Source organism: Leucopleurus acutus (assembly GCF_964270905.1).
Source record: "Leucopleurus acutus genome assembly, chromosome: 17".
NCBI lineage: Eukaryota > Metazoa > Chordata > Mammalia > Artiodactyla > Delphinidae > Leucopleurus > Leucopleurus acutus.
In genome coordinates, this window is record NC_139159.1 from 38,863,524 (window position 1) to 38,887,550 (window position 24,027).

The 24,027-nt window shown below is 37.1% G+C and overlaps 1 protein-coding gene across 1 annotated transcript in view; it reads left to right on the forward strand.

The window, feature by feature from the left end:
• Nucleotides 1-23,673, forward strand: part of SLC26A7 (solute carrier family 26 member 7) — a gene marked incomplete at both ends in the record, with an annotated part of 180,380 nt that extends 156,707 nt beyond the window's left edge. The window contains 4 exons of the mRNA XM_082858393.1: nt 16,855-16,955; nt 22,323-22,377; nt 22,460-22,563; nt 23,638-23,673. Coding sequence (XP_082714519.1) covers nt 16,855-16,955; nt 22,323-22,377; nt 22,460-22,563; nt 23,638-23,673 — 296 coding nt within the window. The remainder of the gene's footprint in view (nt 1-16,854; nt 16,956-22,322; nt 22,378-22,459; nt 22,564-23,637) is intronic.
• Between the last annotated feature and the right edge of the window lie 354 nt (nt 23,674-24,027).

A 24,027-nucleotide genomic window follows, 5' to 3' on the forward strand; every position in this document is an offset into this window, starting at 1 on the left:
TCATTTTCACAATGTTCATGCTTCCAATCCAAGAACTTGGTATATTTCTCCATCTATTTGTATCACCTTTAATTTCTTTTTTCAGTGTCTTATAGTTTTCTGCATATAGGTCCTTTGTCTCCTTAGGTAGGTTTATTCCTAGGTATTTTATACTTTTTGTTGCAGTGGTAAGTGGGAACGTATTCTTAATTTCAGCTTCATATTTTTCATCATTAGTGTATAGGAATGAAAGAGATTTCTGTGCATTAATTTTGTATGCTGCTACTTTACCAAATTCATTGATTAGCTCTAGTAGTTTTCTGGTAGCATCTTTAGGATTCTCTATGTATAGTATCATGTCATCTGCAAACAGTGACAACTTTACTTCTTCTTTTCCACTTTGGATTCCTTTTATTTCTTTTTCTTCTCTAATTGCTGTGGCTAAAACTTCCAAAACTATGTTGAATAATACTGGTGAGAGTGGGCAACCTTATCTTGCTCCTGATCTTAGTGGAAATGGTTTCAGTTTTTCACCATTGAGGATGATGTTGGCTATGGGTTTGTCATATATGGCCTTTATTATGTTGAGATAAGTTCCCGCTATGCCTACTTTCTGAATGGTTTTTATTATAAATGGGTGTTGAATTCTGTCGAATGTTTTCTCTGCATCTATTGAAATAATCATATGGTTTTTCTCCTTCAATTTGTTAATATGGTGTATCACATTGATTGATTTGCATATAATGTAGAATCCTTGCATTCCTGGGATAAACCCCACTTGGTCATGGAGTTTGATCTTTTTAATGTGTTGTTGGATTCTGTTTGATAGCATTTTGCTGAGGATTTTTGCATATATGTTCATCAGTGATATTGGTCGGTAGTTTTCTGTTTTGTGACATCTTTGTCTGCTTCTGGTGTCATGGTGATGGTGGCCTTGTAGAATATGTTTGGGAGTGTTCCTTCATCTGCCATATTTTGGAAGAGTTTTAGAAGGATACGTGTTACCTCTTCTCTAAATGTTTGATAGAATTCGCCTGTGAAGCCATTTGGTCCTGGGCCTTTGTTTGTTGGAAGATTTTTAATCACAGTTTCAATTTCAGTGCTTGTGATTGGTCTGTTCATATTTTCTATTTCTTCCTGGTTCAGTCTAGGAAGTTGTGCATTTCTAAGAATTTGTCCATTTCTTCCAGGTTGTCCTTTTTATTGGCATATAGTTGCTTGTAGTAATCTCTCATGATCCTTGGTATTTCTGCAGTGTCAGTTGTTATTTCTCCTTATTCATTGCTAATTCTATTGATTTGAGTCTTACCCCACTTCTTCTTTCTGAGTCTGGCTAACGGTTTCTCAATTTTGTTTATTTTCTCAGAGAAACAGCTTTTTATTTATTTATTTTTTGCGGTACACGGGTCTCTCACTGTTGTGGCTTCTCCCATTGCAGAGCACAGGCTCCGGACGCACAGGCTCAGTGGCCATGGCTCACGGGCCCAGCCTCTCTGCAGCATGTGGGCTCTTCCTGGACCTGGGCACAAGCCCATGTCCCCTGCATCAGCAGGTGGACTCTCAACCACTGCACCACCAGGGAAGCCCTCAGAAAACAGCTTTTACTTTTATTGATCTTTGCTCTCGTTTCCTTCATTTATTTTTTATTTATTTCTGGTCTTATCTTTATGGTTTCTTTCCTTCTGGTAACTTTGCGGGTTTTTTGTTCTTCTTTCTCTAATTCCTTCAGGTGTAAGGTTAGTTGGTTTATTTGAAGTGTTTCTTGTTTCTTAAGGTTGGATAGTATTGCTATACTCTCCCCTCTTAATACAGCTTTTGCTGCATCCCTTAAGTTTTGGCTCATCTTGTTTCATTTTCCTTTGTTTCTAGATATTTTGTGATTTCCTTTTTGATTTCTTCAGTGATCTCTTGGTTATTAAGTAGTGTATTTTTTATCCTCCATGTGTTTGTATTTTTTACATATGTTTTCCTGTAATTGATATCTAGTCTCATAGTGTTGTGGTCAGAAAAGCTACCTCATATGATTTCAATTTTCTTAAACGTACCCAGGCTTGATTTGTGACCCAAGATATGATGTATCCTGGAGAATGTTTCATGAGCACTTGAGAAAGAAGTGTGTTGTGTTGTTTTTGGATGGAATGTCCTATAAATATCAATTAAGTTCATCTTGTTTAATGTATCATTTATAGGCAGTGTTTTCTTATTTATTTTCATTTTGGATGATCAGTCCATTGGTGAAATTGGGGTGTTATATTCCCCTAGTGTGATTGTGTTACTGTCGATTTCTCCTTTTATGGCTGTTAGTATTTGCCTTATGTATTGAGGTGCTCCTATGTTGGGTTCATAAATATTTACAATTGTTATATCTTCTTCTTGGATTGATCCCTTGATCAATCCATTATGTAGTGTCCTTCTTTTCTCTTGTAATAGTCTGTGTTTTAAAGTCCATTTTGTCTGATATGAGAATTGCTACTCCAGAGTTATTTTGATTTCCATTTGCATGGAATATCTTTTTCCATCCCCTCACTTTCAGGATGCATGTGTCCCTAGGTCTGAAGTGGGTATCTTGTAGACAGCATATATACAGGTCTTCTTTTTGTATACATTCAGCCAGTCTATGTCTTTTGGTTGGAGAATTTAATCCATTTACACTTAAAGTAGTCACCAATATGTATGTTCCTATTACCATTTTCTTACTTTTTGGAGGTTGTTATTGTAGGTCTTTTCCTTCTGTTGTGTCTGCTGCCCAGAGAAGTTCCTTTAACATTTGTTGTAAAGCTGGTTTGGTGGTGCTGACTTCTTTTAGCTTTTGCTTTTCTTTAAAGGTTTTAATCTCCATCGAATGTGAATGAGATCCTTGCTGCATAGAGTAATCTTGGTTGTAGGTTTTTCCCTTCCATCACTTTAAATATGTCCTGCCACTCCCTTCTGGCTTGTATAGTTTCTGATGAAAGATGAGCTGTTAACCTTATGGGGATTCCCTTGTATGTTATTTGTTGTTTTTCCCTTGTTGCTTTTAACAGATTTTCTGTGTATTTAATTTTTGACAGTTTGATTAATATGTGTCTTTGTGCATTTCTCCTTGGATTTATCCTGTATGGGACTCTCTGTGCTTCCCGGACTTGATTAACTATTTGCTTTACCATATTAGGGAAGTTTTCAACCATAATCTCTTCAAGTATTTTCTCCTTCTCTTTCTTTTTCTCTTCTTCTGGGACCCCTATAATTCGAATGTTGGTGTGTTTAATATTGTCCCAGAAGTCTCTGAGACTGTCCTCAATTCTCTTCATTCTTTTTTCTTTATTCTGCTCTGCAGTAGTGTTTTCCACTATTTATCTTCCAGGTCACTTATCCGTTCTTCTGCCTCAGTTATTCTTCTATTGACCCCTTGTAGAGAATTTTTAATTTCATTTATTGTGCTGTTCATGATTGTTTGTTTGCACTTTAGTTCTTCTAGGTCCTTGTTAAACGTTTCTTGCATTTTCTCCATTCTATTTCCAATATTTTGGATCACCTTTACTATCATTATTCTGAATTCTTTTTCAGGTAGACTGCGTATTTCTTCTTCATTATTTAGGTCTGGTGGTTTTTTACCTTGCTCCTTCATCTGCTGTGTGTTCCTTAGTCTTCTCATTTTGCTTAACTTACTGTGTTTGGGGTCTCCTTTTCACAGCCTGAAGGTTTGCAGTTCCTGTTGTTTCTGGTGTCTGCCCCCAGTGGCTAAGGTTGGTTCAGCGGTCACGTAGGCTTCCTGGTGGAGGGGACTGTGTTTTGGTGGATGAGCCTGTATCTTGTCTTTCTATTAGGCAGGTCCACATTTGGTGGTGTGTATTTGGGGTGTCTATGACCTTATTATGGTTTTAGGCAGCCTCTCTGCTAATGGGTGGGGTTGTGTCCCTGTCTTGCTATTTGTTTGGCATAGGGTGTCTAGCACTGTAGCTTTCTGGTCGTTAAGTGGAGCTGGGTCTTGGCATTGAGATGGAGATCTCTGGGAGATTTTCACCATTTGATATTACGTGGAGCTGAGAGATCTCTGGTGGACTAATGTCGTGAACTTGGCTCTCCCACCTCAGAGGCATATCCCTGATGCCTGGCTGGAGCACCAAGAGTCTGTCATCCACACGGCTCAAAATAAAAGAGAGAAAAAAAGAAAGAAAGAAAGAAAAAGATAAAATAAAATTAAAAAGTTATTAAAAGAAAAACTCAAAAATAATTATTTAAAAATTGTTTTAATTAATTTAAAAAAAGAACGAAAGAAAGAACAACCAAACTAAAAAACAAATCCACCAATGATAGCAAGTTGTGAAAACTATACTAAAAAAAAAAAAGAAAAAAGAAAACAGAGAGAGGGAACCCTAAGTCAAATGGTAAAAGCAAAACTATACAGACAAAATCACACACAGAAGCATATGCATACACACTTACAAAAAGAGAAAAAGGGAAAATATATATATATCCTTGCTTCCAAAGTCCACCTCCTCAATTTGGGATGATTCGTTGTCTATTCAGGTATTCCACAGATGCAGGGTACATCAGGTTGACTGTGGGGATTTAATCCATTGCTCTTTAGGCTCCTGGGAGAGATTTCCCTTTCTCTTCTTTGTTCGCACAGCTCCTGGGATTCAGCTTTGGATTTGGCCCTGCCTCTGCATGTAGGTCGCCTGAGGGCTTCTGTTCTTTGCTCAGACAGGATGGGGTTAAAGGAGCAGCTGATTAGGGAATCTGGTTCACTTAGGCTGGGGTGAGGGAGGGGTATGGAGTGCAGGGCGAGCCTGCGGCAGCAGAGGCCAACATGACATTGCAATAGCCTGAGGCGTACTGTGTGTTCTCCCAAGGAAGTTGTCCCTGGATCATGGGACCCTGGCAGTGGCGGCCTACACAGTCTCCCAGGAGGGGAGGTATGGATAATGACCTGTGCTTGCACACAGACTTCTTGGTGGCTGCAGCAGCAATCTTAGCATCTCATGCCTGTCTCTGGGGTCTACGCTGATAGTCGTCACTGGCACCCATCTCTGGAGCTCCTTTAAGTAGCGCTCTTAATCCCCTCTCCTCGTGCACCAGGAAACAAAGAGGCAATAAAAAGTCTCTTGCCTCCTCGACAGTTCCAGACCTTTTCCTGGACTCCCTCCTGGCTAGCCACGGCTCACTAGCCCTCTGCAGTCTGTGTTCACACAGCCAACTCCAGTCCTCTCCCTGGGATCTGACCTCTGAAGCCTGAGCATCAGGTCCCAGCCCTCACACATCCCGGCGGGTGACCAGTCAAGCCTCTCGGGCTGGTGAGTGCTGGTCGGCACTGATCCTCTGTGTGGGAATCTCTCTGCTTTGCCCTCTGCACCCCTGTTGCTGTGCTTTGCTCCATGGCTCCGAAGCTTCCCCACTCCGCCCCGCAGTCTCCGCCCGCAAAGGGTTTCCTACTGTGTGGAAACCTTTCCTCCTTCACAGCTCCCTCCCCGCTGGTGCAGGTCCCATCCCTATTCTATTGTCTCTGTTTTTTGTTTTTTCTTTTGCCTTACCCAGGTACGAGGGGAGTTTCTTGCTTTTTTGGAGGTCTGAGGTCTTCTGCCAGCACTCAGTTGGTGTTCTGAAGGAGTTGTTCCATATGTAGATGTATTTCTGATGTATTTGTGGGGAGGAAGGTGATCTCCACATCTTACTCTTCTGCCTTCTTGAAGGTCTCCCTCCACCACCTTCTTACCTGCTTAACTTCAAACTGTCCTCCAAATCTCAGGTTACATGTCCTATTCTTCCTTTCATTCCTGTATTATCATGTCCTTGTTCACTCAGCAAATATTTTTGTATTTAATGGACATCTTCTGCGTCCTAGGCACAATGACAGATGCTGTATATTCAAGGATGAAGAAAGCAGGCATGATTTCTGTCATCATGGATGCTGAAACCTAAATTAGCTCCCCTCTCTCAACCGCCCCCCCACTTCTAGTTCCCCAAACCAGCTGTATTTCATCCGGAGACTCTAGGGGAGAGCACTTCTACTTCCTTGTCCTTTTCAATTTCTTGAGGCCATTCACTTTCCTTGGCTCATGGCCCCTTTCTCCATCTTCAAACCAGCAGTGTTGGCATTTTCATATCTCTCTGACCTCTTCTTCCATCACCACATCTCCCTCTCTGACTCTGACCCTCCTGCCTCCCTCTCATAAGAACTCTTATAATTACATTGGACCTCCCTCACCACAATAATCCAGGGTAATCTGCTCATCTCAAGATCCTTAATTTAATCAAGTCTGCAAAATTCCTTTTGCCATGTAAGGCAACATATTCCACAGGTTCTAGGGATTAAGATATGGACATAATTGGGGATCATTATTCTGTCTATAATATGAGGTGTATCCTGTACCTCCTTAGCACTTTCTGCATAACTTTCCCAGCCTTTGTAACACTTCAGATTACTAGTTCAACTGACTGGTTTCCTAGCTTGGTTGTGAGTCTATTGAGGGTAAAGACCGTCATCTCTCTTGTCCATCATTCTGCTTGTATTTTTAGGACAATGCTTAGACTAAGCACCCAATACTTCTATATTGATTGACTGCTTGAATGAATGAATGAATTAGAGAGATGCTCAATAATATGTGCACATGTTTTCCAAAGATAGTGTTTTGGTTTGTCCTAAATATTTCTGAGATCCTTGTTTTCTTGAGAAGTTTGAGATGTAAATCTGTTTCTCAATAGTTACTTGATATCAACAGAAAATGCCTTCTTTTAAAAAATTATGAATGACTCACAGACTGTCAAGAACATTTTGAAGTATAAAAGAAGCACTCCTAAATTATGCAACTATGAATACTTTTTAATAGAAGGAGTTAATGAATATTCCACAGGAAAGAGCTGGCTTGCACAGTCTGGAGTTAATTGCTCACCCACACCTGGTTGTTAATTTCTTTCTGAAATGTTGTTTTTTGTAGATAAAGCCCATCATTTACCACATCCCACATGGGTACAGATTAGTTGTCTCCTTTGTACATGCTCCAAGCTTACCTCATTTTGCATAAGGCAGGATATTAGCTGTGCATTCACTTTACTCTTTTCTATAACAATGTGATTTTTATTGCACTGGTTGATTTACTTAGAAGCTTAGAACATGAGGATATAGCCATAAAATCATTACAATGGCAAAACTGAGAGTGTAAAAGAAAATTTCACTTATTTTTGGAAAGATTTCAGAAATGTCCGTTGTATTTAAATTTCCATTTGAGTGAAATGGTAACTTTGCCATTAAGAATGTCTTTTTATTTACAAAAAACATCATGAATTGCTTCTCTTAATATAGCTTACTTAAATGATTATCCACAAATACATGGCACAATTCTTTTATTTTTTTTTTTTTGGATGATGTGAAAATGTGCATGCATTTTGAATAAAGGAGCAGAAAAGAGGAAACTTGAATGTAAAAATGAAAGACAGAGCAAGCACACTGTAAGAATGGAAGGAAAATTTTTGTTTCTCTATGGATTAAACCCAAACATTTTCATAGTTAACAATCTATCATCACTTAAATAATGAAATAATTGCAAGAAAATACAGAGAATGGCAAGTATAATTTACAAGTGAAATAAATGTGCTAGGATAGAAAAGAGAAAGAAACTTAGTTCTTAAATAATTTTCTGTACCTTTTAACCACCATTTCTGAATCATTTAGATCTAGTGATCAATCTCTCCAAATAATATATACAGAGATTTTTCACTGGAATGTTATTTTCAGATCAACAAGTAAATTTCTTATGAACTAGTAGTGACTTCCTGCAGCACTGAATTGATAAAAATTCTGAGGTCTTCTTTGACATAAGTGGAAAAATTACCATGATTGATTAGCCATGTTTGGCTTGCTAAGGAATGGGGATGATAGAATGCATGCCATAAAGTTAGTTATGGGTAATAATTTATGTACCTCCTTCAGGAAAAGCAATGCATTGACATTTTCCAAATGAAATAGTTGTTAATATTTTTCAGATTATATTGAATATATATATTTAATTCTATTAAATATTGCCAATAACAATTATGCTTTCTAGTAAATAAATAATAAGCCTTGAAAATCTCAAAAATTCATAATTTATATAATTTGGGGGATTAGATATTAATGATAACTTTTTCTACATAAATTTTTGGACTAAGGAGTTTAGATTTAGCTTATTTTGAAATATGTAATATATTATAAAAACATATGCCATTTGTTAAGAACAATGCTGTGTAAGAAAATGTAAAAAAAGACTTCATTAATTTTGTTCTCAAATTGTATCATCACTGTCTTTTTTTTAACATCTTTATTGGAGTATAATTGCTTTACAAGAGTGTGTTAGTTTCTGCTTTATAATAAAGTGAATCAGCTATACATATACATATATCCACATATCTCGTCCCTCTTGCATCTCCCTGCCACCCTCCCTATCCCACCCCTCTAGGTGGCCACAAAGAACTGAGCTGATCTCCCTGTGCTATGCGGCTGTTTCCTACTAGTTATCTACTTTATATTTGGTAGTATATATAAGTCCAAGCCACTCTCTCACTTCATCCCAGCTTGCAATCCCCTCTCACCGTTTCCTCAAGTTCATTCTCTATGTCTGCGTCTTTATTCCTATTCTGATCCTAGGTTCTTCAGAATCATTTTTTTTGTTGTTAGATTCCATACATGTGTGTGTTAGCACACGGTTTTTATTTTTCTCTTTCTGACTTACTTCACTTGGTATGACAGTCTCTAGGTCCATCCACCTCAATACAAATAACTCAATTTCATTTCTTTTTATGGCTGAGTAATATTCCATTGTATATATGTGCCACATCTTCTTTATCCATTCATCAGTCGATGGACACTGAGGTTGCTTCCATGTCCTGGTATTGTAAATAGAGCTGCAATGAACAGTGTGGTACATGACTCTTTTAGAATTATGGTTTTCTCAGGGTATATGCCCAGTAGTAGGATTGCTGGGTCTTATGGTAGTTCTATTTTTAGTTTTTTAAGGAACTTCCATACTGTTTTCCATAGTGGCTGTATCAATTTACCTGCCCACCAGCAGTGCAAGAGGGTTCCCTTTTCTCCACACCCTCTACAGCATTTATTGTTTGTAGATAGTTTGATGATGGCTATTCTGACTGCTGTGAGGTGATACCTCACTGTAGTTTTGATTTGCATTTCTCTGATGATTAGTGATGTTGAGCATCCTTTCATGTGTTTGTTGGAAATCTGTATACCTTCTTTGGAGAAATGTCTATTTAGGTCTTCTACCAATTTTTGGATTGGTTATATGTTTTTTTTGATATTGAGCTGCATGAGCTGCTTGTAAACCTTGAAGATTAATCTTTTGTCAGTTGCTTCATTTGCAGAAATGTTCTCCCATTCTGAGGGTTGTCTTTTCATCTTGTTTTTGGATTCCTTTGCTGTGCAAAAGCTTTTAAGTTTCATTAGGTCCCATTTGTTTATTTTTGTTTTTATTTTCATTTCTCTAAGAGGTGGGTCAAAAAGGATTTTTCTGTGATTTATGTCATACAGTGTTCTGCCTATGTTTTCCTCTAAGAGTTTTATAGTGTCTGACCTTTCATTTAGGTCTTTAATCCATTTTGAGTTTATTTTTGTGTATGGTGTTAGGGAGTGTTTTAATTGCATTCTTTTACATGTAGCTGTCCAGTTTCCCCTGCACCACTTAGTGAAGAGGCTATCCTTTCTCTACTGTATATTCTTGCTTCCTTTATCAAAAATAAGGTGACCATATGTGCGTGGGTTTATCTCTGGGCTTTCTGTCCTGTTCCATTGATCTATATTTCTGTTTTTGTGCCAGTACCATACTGTCTTGATTACTGTAGTCTTGTAGTATAGTGTGAACTCTGGGAGCCTGATTTCTCCAGCTCCGTTTTTTTTTTTTTTCTTTTTCTCAAGATTGCTTTGGCTATTCAGGGTCTTTTGTGTTTCCATACAAATTGTGAAATTTTTTGTTCTAGTTCTGTGAAAAATGCCATTGATACTTTGATAGGGATTGCACTGAATCTGTAGATTTCTTTGGGTAGTATAGTCATTTTTGCAATGTTGATTCTTCCAATCCAAGACATAGTATATCTCTCCATCTGCTTGTATCATCCTTAACTTCTTTCATCAGTGTCTTATAGTTTTCTGCATACAGGTCTTCTGTCTCCATATGTAGGTTTATTACTAGGTATTTTATTCTGTTTGTTGCAATGGTAAATGGGAGCGTTTCTTTAATTTATCTTTCAGATTTTTCATCATTAATGTATAGGAATGCAAAAGATTTCTGTACATTAACATTGTATCCTGCTACTTTACCAAATTCATTGATTAGGTCTAGAAGTTTTCTAGTACCATCTTTAGGATTGTCTATGTATAGTATCATGTCATCTGCAAACAGTGACAACTTTACTTCTTTTCCGCTTTGAATTTCCTTTATTTCTCTGATTGCTGTGGCTAAAACTTCCAAAACTATGTTGAATAATAATGGTGAGAATGGACAAACTTGTCTTATTCCTGATCTTGGAGGAGGTGGTTTCAATTTTTAACCATTGAGAACAAGGTTGGCTGTGGGTTTGGCATATATGGCCTTTATTATGTTGAGGTAAGTTCCATCTTTGCCTACTTTCCAGAGGTTTTTATTATAAACGGGTGTTGAATTTTGTTGAAAGATTTTTCTCCATCTATTGAGACAATCATATGGGTTTTCTCCTTCAGTTTGTTAATATGGTGTATCACATTGATCAATTTGCATATAGTGAAGAATCCTTGCATTTCTGGGATAAACCCCAGTTGATCATGGTTTATCGTCCTTTTAATGTGCTGTTAGATTCTGTTTGCTAGTATTTTCTTGAGGATTTTTGCATCTATGTTTATCAGTGATATTGCCCTGTAGTTTTATTTCTTTGTGACATCTTTGTCCAGTTTTGGTATCATGGTGATGGTGGCATTGTAGAATGAGTTTGGGGGTGTTCCTCCCTCTGCTATATTTTGAAAGACTTTGAGAAGGATAAGTGTTAGCACTTCTCTAAATGTTTGAGAGAAGTCACGTGTGAAGCCATCTGGTCCTAGGCTTCCTTTTGTTGGAAAATTTTTAATCACAGTTTAATTTTCAGTGCTTGTGATTGGTTTGTTGATATTTTCTATTTCTTCCTAGTATACTCTCAGAAGTTGTGCTTTTCTAAGTAATTGTCCATTTCTTCCAGGTTGTCCATTTTATTGGTATATAGTTGCTTGTAGTAATCTCTCATGATCATTGGTATTTCTGCAGTGTCAGTTGTTACTTCTTCATTTTCGTTTAAAATTCTATTGGTTTGAGTCTTCTCCCATTTTTTTTCTTGATGAGTCTGGCTAATGGTTTATCAATTTTATTTATCTTTTCAATGAACCAGCTTTTAGTTTTATTGATCTTTGTTATGGCTTCCTTCATTTCTTTTTCATTTATATCTGATCTGTTCTTTATGATATCCTTCCTTCTGCTAACTTTGGGTTTTTTTTTCTTCTTCCTCTAATTGTTCTAGGTGTAATGTTAGGTTTTTTATTTGAGATATTTCTTGTTTCTTGAGGTAGGATTGTAATGCTATAAATTTCCCTCTTAGAACTGCTTTTGCTGTATCCCATAGGTTTTGGGTCTGTGTGTTTTCATTGTCATTTGTTTCTAGGTATTTTTTGATTTCCTCTTTGTTTTCTTCAGTGACCTCTTGGTTATTAAGTAGTGTATTGTTTAGCCTCCATGTGTTTGCATTATTTACAGATATTTTCCTGTAATTGGTATCTAGTCTTATAGCATTGCAGTCAGAAAAGATTCTTGATAGAATTTCAATTTTCTTAAATTTACCAAGGCTTGATTTGTGACCCAAGCTATGATCTATCCTGGAGAATGTTCCATGAGCACTTGAGAAGAAAGCGTATTCTGTTGTTTTTGCATGGAATGTCCTATAAATATCAATTAAGTCCACCTTGTTTAATGTATCATTTAAAGCTTGTGTTTCCGTATTTATTTGCATTTTGAATGATCTGTTCATTGGTGAAAGTGGGGTGTTAAAGTCCCCTCCTATGATTGTGTTACTGTTGATTTCCCCTTTTATGGCTTATGATTTCCCCTTTTATGGCATTTGCCTTATGTATTGAGGTGCTCCTATGTTGGGTGCATTAATATTTACAATTGTTATATCTTCTTCCTGAATTGATCCCTTGATCATTATGTAGTGTCCTGCTTTGTCTCTCGTAATTGTCTTTATTTTAAAGTCTGTTTTGTCTGATATGAGTATTGCTACTCCAGCTTTCTTTTGATTTTCCATTTGCATGGAATATATTTTTCCATCCCCTCACTTTCAGGATGTATGTGTCCCTAGTCTGAAGTGGGCCTCTTGTAGACAGCATATATATGGGTCTTGTTTTTGTATCCATTCAGCCAGCCTCTGTATTTTGGTGAGAGCATTTTATCCATTTACATTTAAGGTAATTATCAATATGTATATTCCTATTACCATTTTCTTAATTGTTTTGGGTTTGTTATTGTAGGTCTTTTCCCTCTCTTGTGTTTCCTGCCTAGAGAAGTTCTTTTAGCAATTGCTTTAAAGCTGTTTTGGTGGTGCTGAAGCCTCTTAGCTTTTGCTTGTCTGTAAAGCTTTTAATTTCTCCATCAAACCTGAATGAGATCCTTGACGCGTAGAGTAATCTTGGTTGTATATTTTTCCCTTTCATCACTTTAAATATGTCCTGGCTGTCTCTCTGGCTTGCAGAGTTTCTGCTGTAAGGTCTGCTGTTAACCTTATGGGGATTCCCCTGTATGTTATTTGTTTTTTTCCCTTGCTGCTTTTAATATTTTTTCTTTGTATTTAACTTTTGGTAGTTTGGTTAATATGTGTCTTGGTTGTTTCCCCTTGCATTTATCCTGTATGGGACTCTCTGTGCCTCCTGGACTTGATTGACTATCTCCTTTCCCATGTTAGGGAAATTTTCAACTATAGTCTCTTCAAATATTTTCTCAGACTCTTTCTTGTTCTCTTTTTCTTCTGGAAACCCTATAATTCAAATGTCGGTGCATTTAATGTTGTCCCAGTAGTCTCTAAGACTGTCCTCAATTCTTATCATTCTTTTCTCTTTATTCTGCTCTGCAATAGTTATTTCCATTTTTTTTATCTTCCAGGTCACTTATCTGTTCTTCTGCCTCAGTTATTCTGCTGTTGATTACTTCTAGAGAATTTTTAATTTCATTTATTGTGTTGTTCATCATTTTTTGTTTCCTCTTAGTTTTATAAGTCCTTGTTAAACGTTTCTTGTGTTTTCTCCATTCTATTTACAAGATTTTGGATCATCTTTACTATCATTACTCTGAATTCTTTTTCAGGAATACTGCCTATTTCCTCTTTTTTTTTTTTCTGGTGTGTTTTTATGTTGCTCCTTCATCTGCTGTGTGTTTCTCTGTCTTCTCATTTTGATTAACTTACTGTATTTGGTGTCTCCTTTCCGCAGGCTGCACATTCATAGTTCCCATTGTTTTTGGTCTTTACCTCCAGTGGCTATGGTTTGTTCATGGGTTGTGTAGGCTTCCTGGTGGAGGGTACTAGTGCCTCTGTTCTGGTGGATACGGCTGGATCTTGTCTTTCTGGTGAGCAGGACTGCATCTGTTTGGCTTTTTGGGGAGTGTCTGTGACCTCATTATGATTTTAGGCATCCTCTCTGCTAATGGGTGGAGTTGTGTTTCTGTCTTGCAAGTGGTTTGGCATAGGTTGTCCAGCACTGTAGCTTACTGCTTGCTGAGTGGAGCTGGGTTTTAGGGTTGAGATGGAGATTTCTGTGAGAGCTTTCACTGGTCGATATTACATGGAGCTGGGAGGTCTCAGTGGACCAATGTCCTGAACTCAGCTCTCCCACCTCAGAGGCACAGAGCTGACACCAGCTGGAGCACCAAGACCCTGCCAGCCACACGGCTCCAAGTCTGATGAGAGGAAAGAGAAATACCAGCTCGTGTGCAGAATCATCCCACAGATCACAGTAATGACACCTTCAGCTTGATCATGGTGATGTTTTCATGAGTGTTTGCATATGTCCAAACTCACCAAATTGTATACAGGAGGACATTGAAAATATTGCTGGTACAGTTCCAGGCCACTTTTTTTTTTTTCTTTTGTTTTGCATTTAGTCTAGTTTCACTGGCTCATAGGGTGCAGTGTGCAGAGACCTCAAACCCAGCACCTTCAGACCAGAGTTTCTAGCTCAAAGCGGTTGCACAGCATCCCAACTCAAGATGGAGGTGGAGACAGCAGGCTGTGTGTAGAGTATCACTGTCATTTTAAGATCTATTGCTAAATATGTCAGAGGTTTCAGTTATTTATTTAATCCAAGCCATTGAATTTTTAAACATTACTGATTATTTTCTTTGTTTAACAAGAGTACCCAGATTTACGTAATGATGTGCTGGTAAGTCTTTGACAAACAACTCTTGGAGTGGAGGTTATGGCATGGGATGTTGGAAAAGCACTGATTTGTTGCACTTGCCGATTTCCATGGTATAAATATGTTTTCATTAAACATAGAGCTTGAAAAGATATGTACACTATTGACATTCTGAAAAGATGTAAACAGAGCTGGTCTGAGATGTCTTTTAAAAAATCACATACAGTTTATTTTTTAAAACAGATATATTCAGGAGAATTGCATACAAGCCCTTCAAATTTTGAACTCCATGGTACATTGCAAACGATTAGTCTTACTAAAGTTTTTTATATCTAACTTTGTAAGGAAATATCTACTCCATTATATATATTTTATATATGTTTATCTTGTTAATTGTTGAACTTTTGCAGGAAAGCTTATCTGATATTTGTTATAGATTCTTATACTCTTAAAATTCAATAAAATATTTCCAAATTGGATAAAAATATATTTATGAATCATAAAAAATTTGCAAGGAAATACATATCACAAACAAATAATTGGCCAAATGTCTTAACAAATCTTTTAATATTGATCTAGTAATTCTGCCTCTGTAATTCTAAATAAGGTGGAATAAATGTATCTCTAAACTAATTAATGTAGTGCCAACCTATATGTGTGCATATGTGTGTGCATGTGTGTGTGTGTTTGTGAGACTAGGAGATAAAAGGAATAAATACCAATCAACATTCCACTGTTTATCTTTGCTTAGGATACATATTTTTATTTTTCCTGTATTCTTAAACCCTCTCTCCAATCTCTGATAATGAGCAGGGACACATTATATCTGAATTTATAAATAAGAGCCCTGGTATAGTAGGGCTAGGTCTTATTTTAGTTAGGCAAATATTGAATTATAATGGTTACTACCAAGTGGTCAGTGGAAGAGCTAAGTTGTGTTCACTTTTCGTTTTGTTTGAGTTTCTAATTTACCATTTGGAGCCAGTATCATAGCCTGGATCTATGCTTACCCTCAGCCCTCCTTCTCATGGGAGAAAAAGGGAAACAGAAGGCACTACTAGAGTGCCTGGCATGAGGTAGGCCCCCAATAAATATTGATTGACTGGGAGCAGGAAAAGTTTGAGATCTCAGACTATCATTAGTGTTTAATTAAAGCTGTCCACATGATTAGAATGTTTACAACTCCATCCTGTTTCTACTTTTTGGAATTAAACATACCCTTCAAGCTTACTTTTGTGTGAAGCCTTCCCTAATTGCTCCAAAGAGACTTCTTCCTCTTTTAATTTTCCATTCTCTTTCATTTTTAATCATGTGTTATTTACCAACATTATCCTTGGCACTCAAGGATAAACTCCTAGAAGAAAGGGATAGGATCTTGCACATTTGTATGGTTCACTTCATTTCAAAAAATTTTGTGAACAAACTCATGTTCTATTGTTATTATTTCAATTAATAAATATGAATATACATCTAAAGATGAAACTTGGAAACAAATCCTATACCTGAATACTACTCTTAAAATACATTAAAAATTACTTTGTAACATTTCTTAGTTTTTAAAAATACCGATTTTCCCTCATACTTCCCTTCAATGCTAATTGAGAAACAACCATATTCCAATTTTTCTGTAGCCACTATAGAGGAAAACCATGGACATTTTAAATAGCAAAACTATTCCAATTAAAAATGTATATTTTCAGAGAATTTCATAATAATGAATGAATTGGAGTTTATTTGAATTCCCCCTACTAATGGTGGGGGAATCTTGGCCTACATGATTTGCTCTCAGAACCTTATCACTCTTTAGAGGGACCTCAGATGTGGTGGCCTGTCACTGTTTAGAAATATGTCATTTCACATGAGAAAACTGTGGCCCTGAGGACATTAGTGAGAAAGAGGTCATGAACTCCTAATTAAAAACAAAATTCCCACCAGGTGCATTCAGAGTCAGATTTACTATGAACCAAATGAAGCTTAATTTTCAGGCCCCTCACACAGAATGCTTCTAAGTCTGAGGGACACGCTCCAAGATAGAATCTTTTCCTTAGTGTGACACGAAAATTGTATAAACTTCAGACACCACAAAATAGAGCTCTACCTCTGGGCATACGCATGAAAGAAAATGTGGGATATTGTGCAAAGAGAGCTTTGAGGATGTCTAGCGGCCTCAATTCTGGGCTGTGTTTGGCATTAACTTGCCAGGTCTCCTTTCAGAATCGTCTAAACTTGCTGAGCTTCAGTTTGTTTATCTGTGAAATGATACTGGTAATTAAGTTAGTCCATCTTCCTATCTGAGTTATGTAATAATTACCTGAGACAACATTTGAATATTCAAAAATCAAAGAGTTCAAAAATAATTAGTAATTAACTGAAAAATGTAAAAATTAAAAGTGTTTGGAATTGACCTTGTTAAGCACAAGGCCACCATTAATCTTCCCAATGTTCAACAATATCAACAATAAAAATCTCTAAGAATTCTCCCTAACTCAACTCTGTTCCTCCTACAGAAGAAGCAACACAGCCCTGCCTGAATCAGAAGTGTTCTTTAATCCTAGATTGCAGTGGATTGACCTTTTATGACTATTCTGGAGTCTCCATGCTTGTTGAGGTATTTGCACAGCTTGTGTTTGGACTGATTCTTTCCCTTCCCTTTAGTAACAGGGTTTCACCAGCCTCTCTCTCAGCTCTGGGGTTTTGATCCTGCTTGTTTCAATACTCATCTCACCCATTCTCTCCAAAGGGCATAGACTTTATTACTCCCACTACTGTAGATTTCTTTTCAGGAGATGCCGTGAAGTTTCTAGCTGTGTGTGAATCTGGAGAGCGCGGGAGGAGTAGAGGTGGGTATTCATGTGGGGTGTTAGAACAGAACATAGACTTGGGATGTAATGGGTATAGCAGATGCTGGGCAGTCAACTCCTAGGTTTCTAGAAAGAAGGAGAAAAGTCCCCTCCATGAGCAAGTGGCTTGATGATAGCAGGATGTTGTCTCTCACATCATGGATGGGTACAGTCTGACCTGAAACCATTCCTGGTCTCTGAAATAATACTCAGTGCAGGGGTTTTTCTCCATTCTCTCAGACAATCGTGTTCTCTACCCCATGATATCCATGGGGTCTCCATGATCCCGGTTGCAAAAAATAAAAGTTTTATTTCTTTAAAACTGAAGCCTCCATTTAGTTAGATGGAACACATAATTTTGCCAATTCAAGGAAAACTCAGACACTTCTGAAATTGTTTCCTCCTTTTTTTTTGAGTAAATACTAAGTCAACAAGGAATGTACTCCCTTTCTAATTTCCATTTATTCTCTCCTCAATACCCTAAATATGAGGGAGGATCTTGAGGACCAAGCAATGTCTATTTCTCAGCTGTCCTCAGTCCTCCATTAGCTTCTGTTATGTGGAACTTGGTTCATCTCGCCTTTTGCTGTTTGTTCCCTAGCGGTTCTCTTACCCTGGCTTCATACAGTCTCCTGCTGTGTGAGGCTTTGTATTCAGCCAAAAACTTAATCATAACCTATGGCAATTTCTGGAGCTCTTTCCCTGCATATTTCCCTTCTTTCCATTACTCTCTCCCATAAATTTCACCCACTCAAGCCTTCCTAAATGCCAGTTCTGTCTTCTCAGCTCAGTAAAGTGGCTGCATTTTGCTTGGGTCCCCCCCACATCATGTCACGGTCCACAAACTGCTTTGAAGCAGAAAGCTGAGATGATCTGAGAGCTCACCTCGTTTGTTTATTTTTCTTTCAGAAAACTCAGTCCTTTTCTGCCTGTTCCCATTGTCGAAAAACAATTTATATATTTTCTCCATTTGTCTACTTATTTACGAAGGATAGGATAGTCTTTATATTAATTACTCTTCATGGCCAGAAGTCAAAATTGGACCTTGACTTTTAAAGAGTTAAAACCAGTAGTCCTAGAAGGTCTCACATTGTAGATTTTGATTGCTTTCTCATGGTGTTGCATAACTGTCTCTATTCATTCATATTTTAAATTTGAAATGTCCAACCTTTCAAACTCAAGATAGTACAAAGGTCAGCTTCAGTCTGGCTTTCCTGTGAAGATGGGGTGGGACTATGTGAAGAGAAGCAGCTTACTATGTGACAGAGCGTAGTCTCAGATCTATCACACCCGCTGGGAGGTGTTAGGAAAATTGTCTAACCTGTCTGGATCTCAGTTTATTCATTTTGTAAAAATGGGGGGGGTGATTTTGTTTCAGATTTAGTAGATACTAAAAAAAGAAATAAATTATGCAAAAGAATTGAATTTTAAATATCCTAGGCCTTAAATCTAGTGGCTGTTTTTGGTAAATTTTCCACGTGTAATATGCTTTTAATTTCTTGTTGCTCACCATGAAAACTTTGCACAATTTGGCATAGGGTTCAACCTCAATACTTTTCTTGCATCTAAATCCTGACTGTAAACAGAGAGTTTCTCATCATTGGAGGGCTTCTTGTGTTCAGCACTTTTATTTACTGTGTTGCCAAGGTCTAGAAGAGCACTGTTAAACCTATGTGTATAAGGATCACCTGGGGAGCTTATTTAAGATGCAGTCTTTTGATGGAGTGATCATTTTGAAATGTACAGAAATTTTGAAACATTATATTATGTAACAGGAGCTAACACAGTGTTGTTGGTCAATTATACTCCAAAAGCAAACAAACAAACAAACTCATAGAAAAAGAGATCAGATTTGTAGTTACCAGAGGCAAGGGGTGAGGGGAAGGGGAATTGGATGAAGGCAGTTAAAAGGTACAAACTTCTGGTTATAAGATAAAAAGTACTAGGGATGTAGGTACAACATGATAAATAGAATGAGCACTGCTGTATGTTATATATGAAAGTTGTTGAGAGAGTAAATCCTGAGAGTTCTCATCAGAGGAAGAATATCTTTTTTCTATTTCTTTAATTTTGTATCTATATTAGATGATGGATGTTCACCAAACTTATTGTGGTCATCATTCCATGATGTATGTATGTCAAATCGTTATGCTGTATACCTTAAACTTATACAGTGATGTATGTCAATTATAACTCAATAAAACTGGAAGGAAAAAAATGCAGTTTTCTGAGTCCTGGTTCTGGCCCAGGAATATTCATTTTAAACAATGTAGTTTGTCCAAGGATTATGTTTTGAGCAACACTAGACTAGGATTGTCCTTTTACTGGGAAAAGTCAGTATGTATATTTTTTGTTTAATTGTATTTAAAATTTGTTTTGAATATACTCCAGTATTTATTAGCTATCCTCTCTAGATATTGCAAATCAGGACTTAGAGTTAGTAAAGAGGAGGAAATGGTGACTTATTGTCAGTGAGTTTAAGATCTAAGGTTGAAAATTCAGAGGAATTCAAATAATCTATGTTTTGGGCATGGTGAGAAAGAAACTTTTAAGAATTCATCTTAATGGTTTTAAAATATTGCACAACATAATGAAGGAATAAGTCAACTGATGTATTTTATTTTTAAATGGGCAGAAAGACATTTGCCCTTCTGTATATACAAAACCAGCAGTTTTGTATCAATTTGCTTTTTTGTGTGTGTGTGTGTGTGTTATGCGGGCCTCTCACTGCTGTGGCCTCTCCCGTTGCGGAGCACAGGCTCCGGACGCGCAGGCTCAGCGGCCATGGCTCACGGGCCCAGCCACTCCACGGCATGTGGGATCTTTCCGGACCGGGGCACGAACCCGTGTCCCCTAGCATTGGCAGGCGGGCTCTCAACCACTGTGTCACCAGGGAAGCCCTTCAATTTGCTATTTTTAGTTTCCTTATTAGTATTTAGTTTATTTCATCATGGTTACAGTAAATTATGATGTATGTTACAACCATAAACTTTAAATATAGACAAATTCTAGGTCCAAGTATTAGCTACATAACTAGTTCTAGGATCTGGGTTTAAGTATTTGTTTGCTCTTCTGTAAACTGGAAGTAGAAATACTTTGAGTTGTTGTGAAGCTTAGAAATGACATATTGTATATAAAGCGTATAAAAAGGTTTCTAGAAGTTAGTTAAGTACTCAGTAATGCTAGCTTCTATTTGTTCTCATTTTGCAAAAGTCATTTCTTAAAATAATATCACTACAACTAATACTATTTCTTAGTTCCTGCCACCCTGAAATAGGGTCCAGACTAAAGAGCCACAGAATCTCTTCAGCCATACATGTCTTCCTGCTTCCCAAAAACACTCCCTGGATTATTTTCTCACTTTGGTATAAGGAAGATTCTCCTAAGAGGTATAGGTTGAAGAAAATGGAGTGAATGCTATTTGTTCTTCTACTTAGGACACTTCTACTTAGTGAACTAGAGAATATGTTTATCAGCATCAATAAACCACCCATAGCAATGTGTTTGTGCTTCACTGAGCTTAAGAAAAAGTAAAACACTGACAGATCACTTTGAATTGTCATTTTAACTTACGAAAACAGGAGCCATTTATTCAATGGCAAGCCTCAGACCATGTATTATTTATTTGTTTATTTGCCTGTTTATTTATGCCCAGAGTGATGTCTCCTATTATTCCACAATTCTTCTACCATAGAGATAACTGCTTATTGCTGGAAGAATATAAGGGAAAATTTTGGGTGTATCATGCATACCCTTAAAATGTTTTGTAAACGCAGCATTCTACATTTTATATGTATGACACTTTACTATTACGTAACCAAATCCAACCTACTTTACTAAAACTTCTGGATTTACTGAGTTTTGTCGGCTGACTTTGGTCTGGGTGAATTTAAGATCAGGGCCTTCAGTAAGGTTGTTACTACTTGAGATTTTCTAGGACTTAAAGAAGGCAAGACCCTGCAGTATGCCAAGAAAGTTAGTCAGGATCTCTCATCTTGGTGAACCATAAAAATGGAAGTTGGGCAATGAAACTTGGCTTTGATTATAGTGAGGTTCTCAATTTACTGTCCATGGATGGGGTTTAGAGAATCCATGAATATGTGCAAATTGTTGTAAAATATTAAAGTAAGCAGTAGGTAAGCAGTTTCATCATATTCACAGATGGGTCCTTGACTTCCAATAAAAGACGGTTGAAAACAATTTTATATCATTCTTATAGGGAAGGAAAAGTGGTGTTTTTATTTTTATTAATTAAAATGGAAAATGTAAGCAGCAAAACTTAGTTACATAAAAGGTAAATGCCAGAACATGGAAGCAACCTAAATGTCCATCAACAGATGAACGGATAAAGAAGATGTGACACATATACACAATGGAATATTACTCAGCCATAAAAAGAAATGAAATTGAGTTATTTGTAGTGAGGTGGATGGACCTAGAGTCTGGCATACAAGGTGAAGTAAGTCAGAAATAGAAAAACAAATACTGTATGCTAACGCATATATATGGAATCTAAAAAAAAAAGAAAAATGGCACTGATGAACGTAGTGGCAGGGCAGGAATAAAGCCATAAACATAGAGAATTGACTTGAGGACACAGAGGGGGAGGGGGAAACTGGGGCAAAGTGAGAGAGTAGCATCGACATATATATACTACCAAATGTAAAATAGATAGCTAGTGGGAAGCAGCAGCATAGCACAAGAAGATCAGCTCGGTGCTTTGTGAACCTACAAGGGTGAGATAGAGAGTGTCGGAGGGACATGCAAGAAGGAGGGGATATGGGGATATATGTATACATATAGCTGATTCACTTTGTTATACAACAGAAACTAACACAGTATTCTGAAGCAATTATACTCCAATAAAGATCTATTTTAAAAAAAAAGAAAGAAAGAAAGAAAGAAAGAAAAAAGGTAAATGCCTTGCTGGCGTTCATCTTCCTTTGCTAAGACCATCTCTTTTAGAAGTGGGTCAGAGTATGCCTGAATGTGTTACAATGCCACCCCCTGGTGGTGTGGTGTCATAAACATTGACTTTTTTTTTTACTAGAAATTCTGCCTTCTGAAGGCTCATCTTATTCCTTCCTGCCAGCTATCCTGAATTAATTGTGGGTGTACTATTTTAATTCTTCCAGGTTTACACGGACTGCAAGAACAAGAGTGTGGATGTATCATTAGTCCACTGCACAGGTAAGGGAGTATCCTTGGCTAACATTGGATATGATCCTTCTGCTGCTCCACGTAACCTTATATCACTTGTGTTTTCTTATAGCTTCTTTGATAAAAGCAATGAAATACTGGGGAAACCTAGATTCAGAGAAACCAATTTTTTTTGAATCAGTATCTGCTGCAATAACTAACATCCACTTAAATAAGGTGAGTTGAGCAAGTTTGCATGCCAGAATTATAAGAAAATTGAAATGTAGAATACATGGGCTTTGCATTTTTTATATTAGCCTATTATCCCACTGACATCTAAAAACCTATTAAAATGTGACCCCTCCTCAGAGTCCTCTGCTACAAGTAAAGGAATTTTTTCATTCCTTTTTTGGACAAGTTATGAATTGTTTAATAATTTGGATCTTCCAACAATATCACTGCTTAGAGGATTTGGTGATCACCTGTTAAGTGCAAACTGCTTGCTTATAAAAATAAATGCATCTTCCAGGATCCACTATCCTGGGAATTGGAATCCACCTCTGTCAAATGCAAAAACTCTAAATATAGCCTTATAGCTTTTTGCTGCTCTCATACCCTTTACTCTAAGCTCATACTGCCACCTTTGGAAATACTATTTGCAGAGCCCAGCACTCACATGGTTTGAAGTGTCAAAGTTATCTTCCAATACTGGGCTGTATGGTTAGTTTAAGAACTGTTCCTAGAACTTTGATTTCCCATAATTTTTCTTTGATTTTGAATTGTTTGGCCTTTCCTTAACCCTAGAACAGCATCTGTTATCTCTCTGAGTCATCCCTATTATGTGCAATTAGAAGAGTATGTATTTACAGAATAATAATAATATTATTGTTATTATTATCATTTCTACTACTACTATTACTGCTGCTGCTGCTGCTGCTACTACTGTTATATACCTAACATTCACTGTGTGCTCATTATGTTCCAGGAATGTGCTAAGAGCTTTACCTATGTTACTTCACTAAATTTGCCACAACCTCATGAAGTAGATACTATTATTGAACCTATTTTTAGAAATAAGGAAACTGAGGTCCAGGGAAGTTATACCATTTGTAAGTGGTAGAGCCACTTTCAAAGTCAGCAGTCTGAACTAGGACCTGGAGCTTTAAACTTCTATGCTCTGATGCCTCAGAGAATATCCATTTTCTTAGCTTGGCTGGACAGCTTGCTTCAGTTACTACTGTTCTTTGACTATGATATCAACTTATGGGTTAAGTAAGTAGCAATTGCTAATTTCTTCCCCTTCTATTTCAGAATTTGAGCAAACTCAGTGACCACAGTGAAATCTGAGACTCTTTTGCTGCAGTACAGCTCTTTTGTTTAGCAACTGCCCCGAAGAGGCCATACTCAAGTATTTTCACAACATTTTTTGTTGTGTAGATCCTACAAATGACCTCTACTAAAATAAGTGTGATGTGACTTACTAACCACATAACCGCTGCTCAAGGTTTGCCAACAATTTTATCTAATCTTTGTTAGTAAGCAAATTCACTTTGTAGGTTATTTTATAGTTATTTTATAAAAATCAGTATGCATTTAGTTTTAGTGTACTGAAAGGTAAACATGAATTTATTTCCTTTTTTCATACCAAAGTATTTTGTGTTAATTCAGTTTGTTGTAGTTCATTTGTAAAAGTGAGAAATA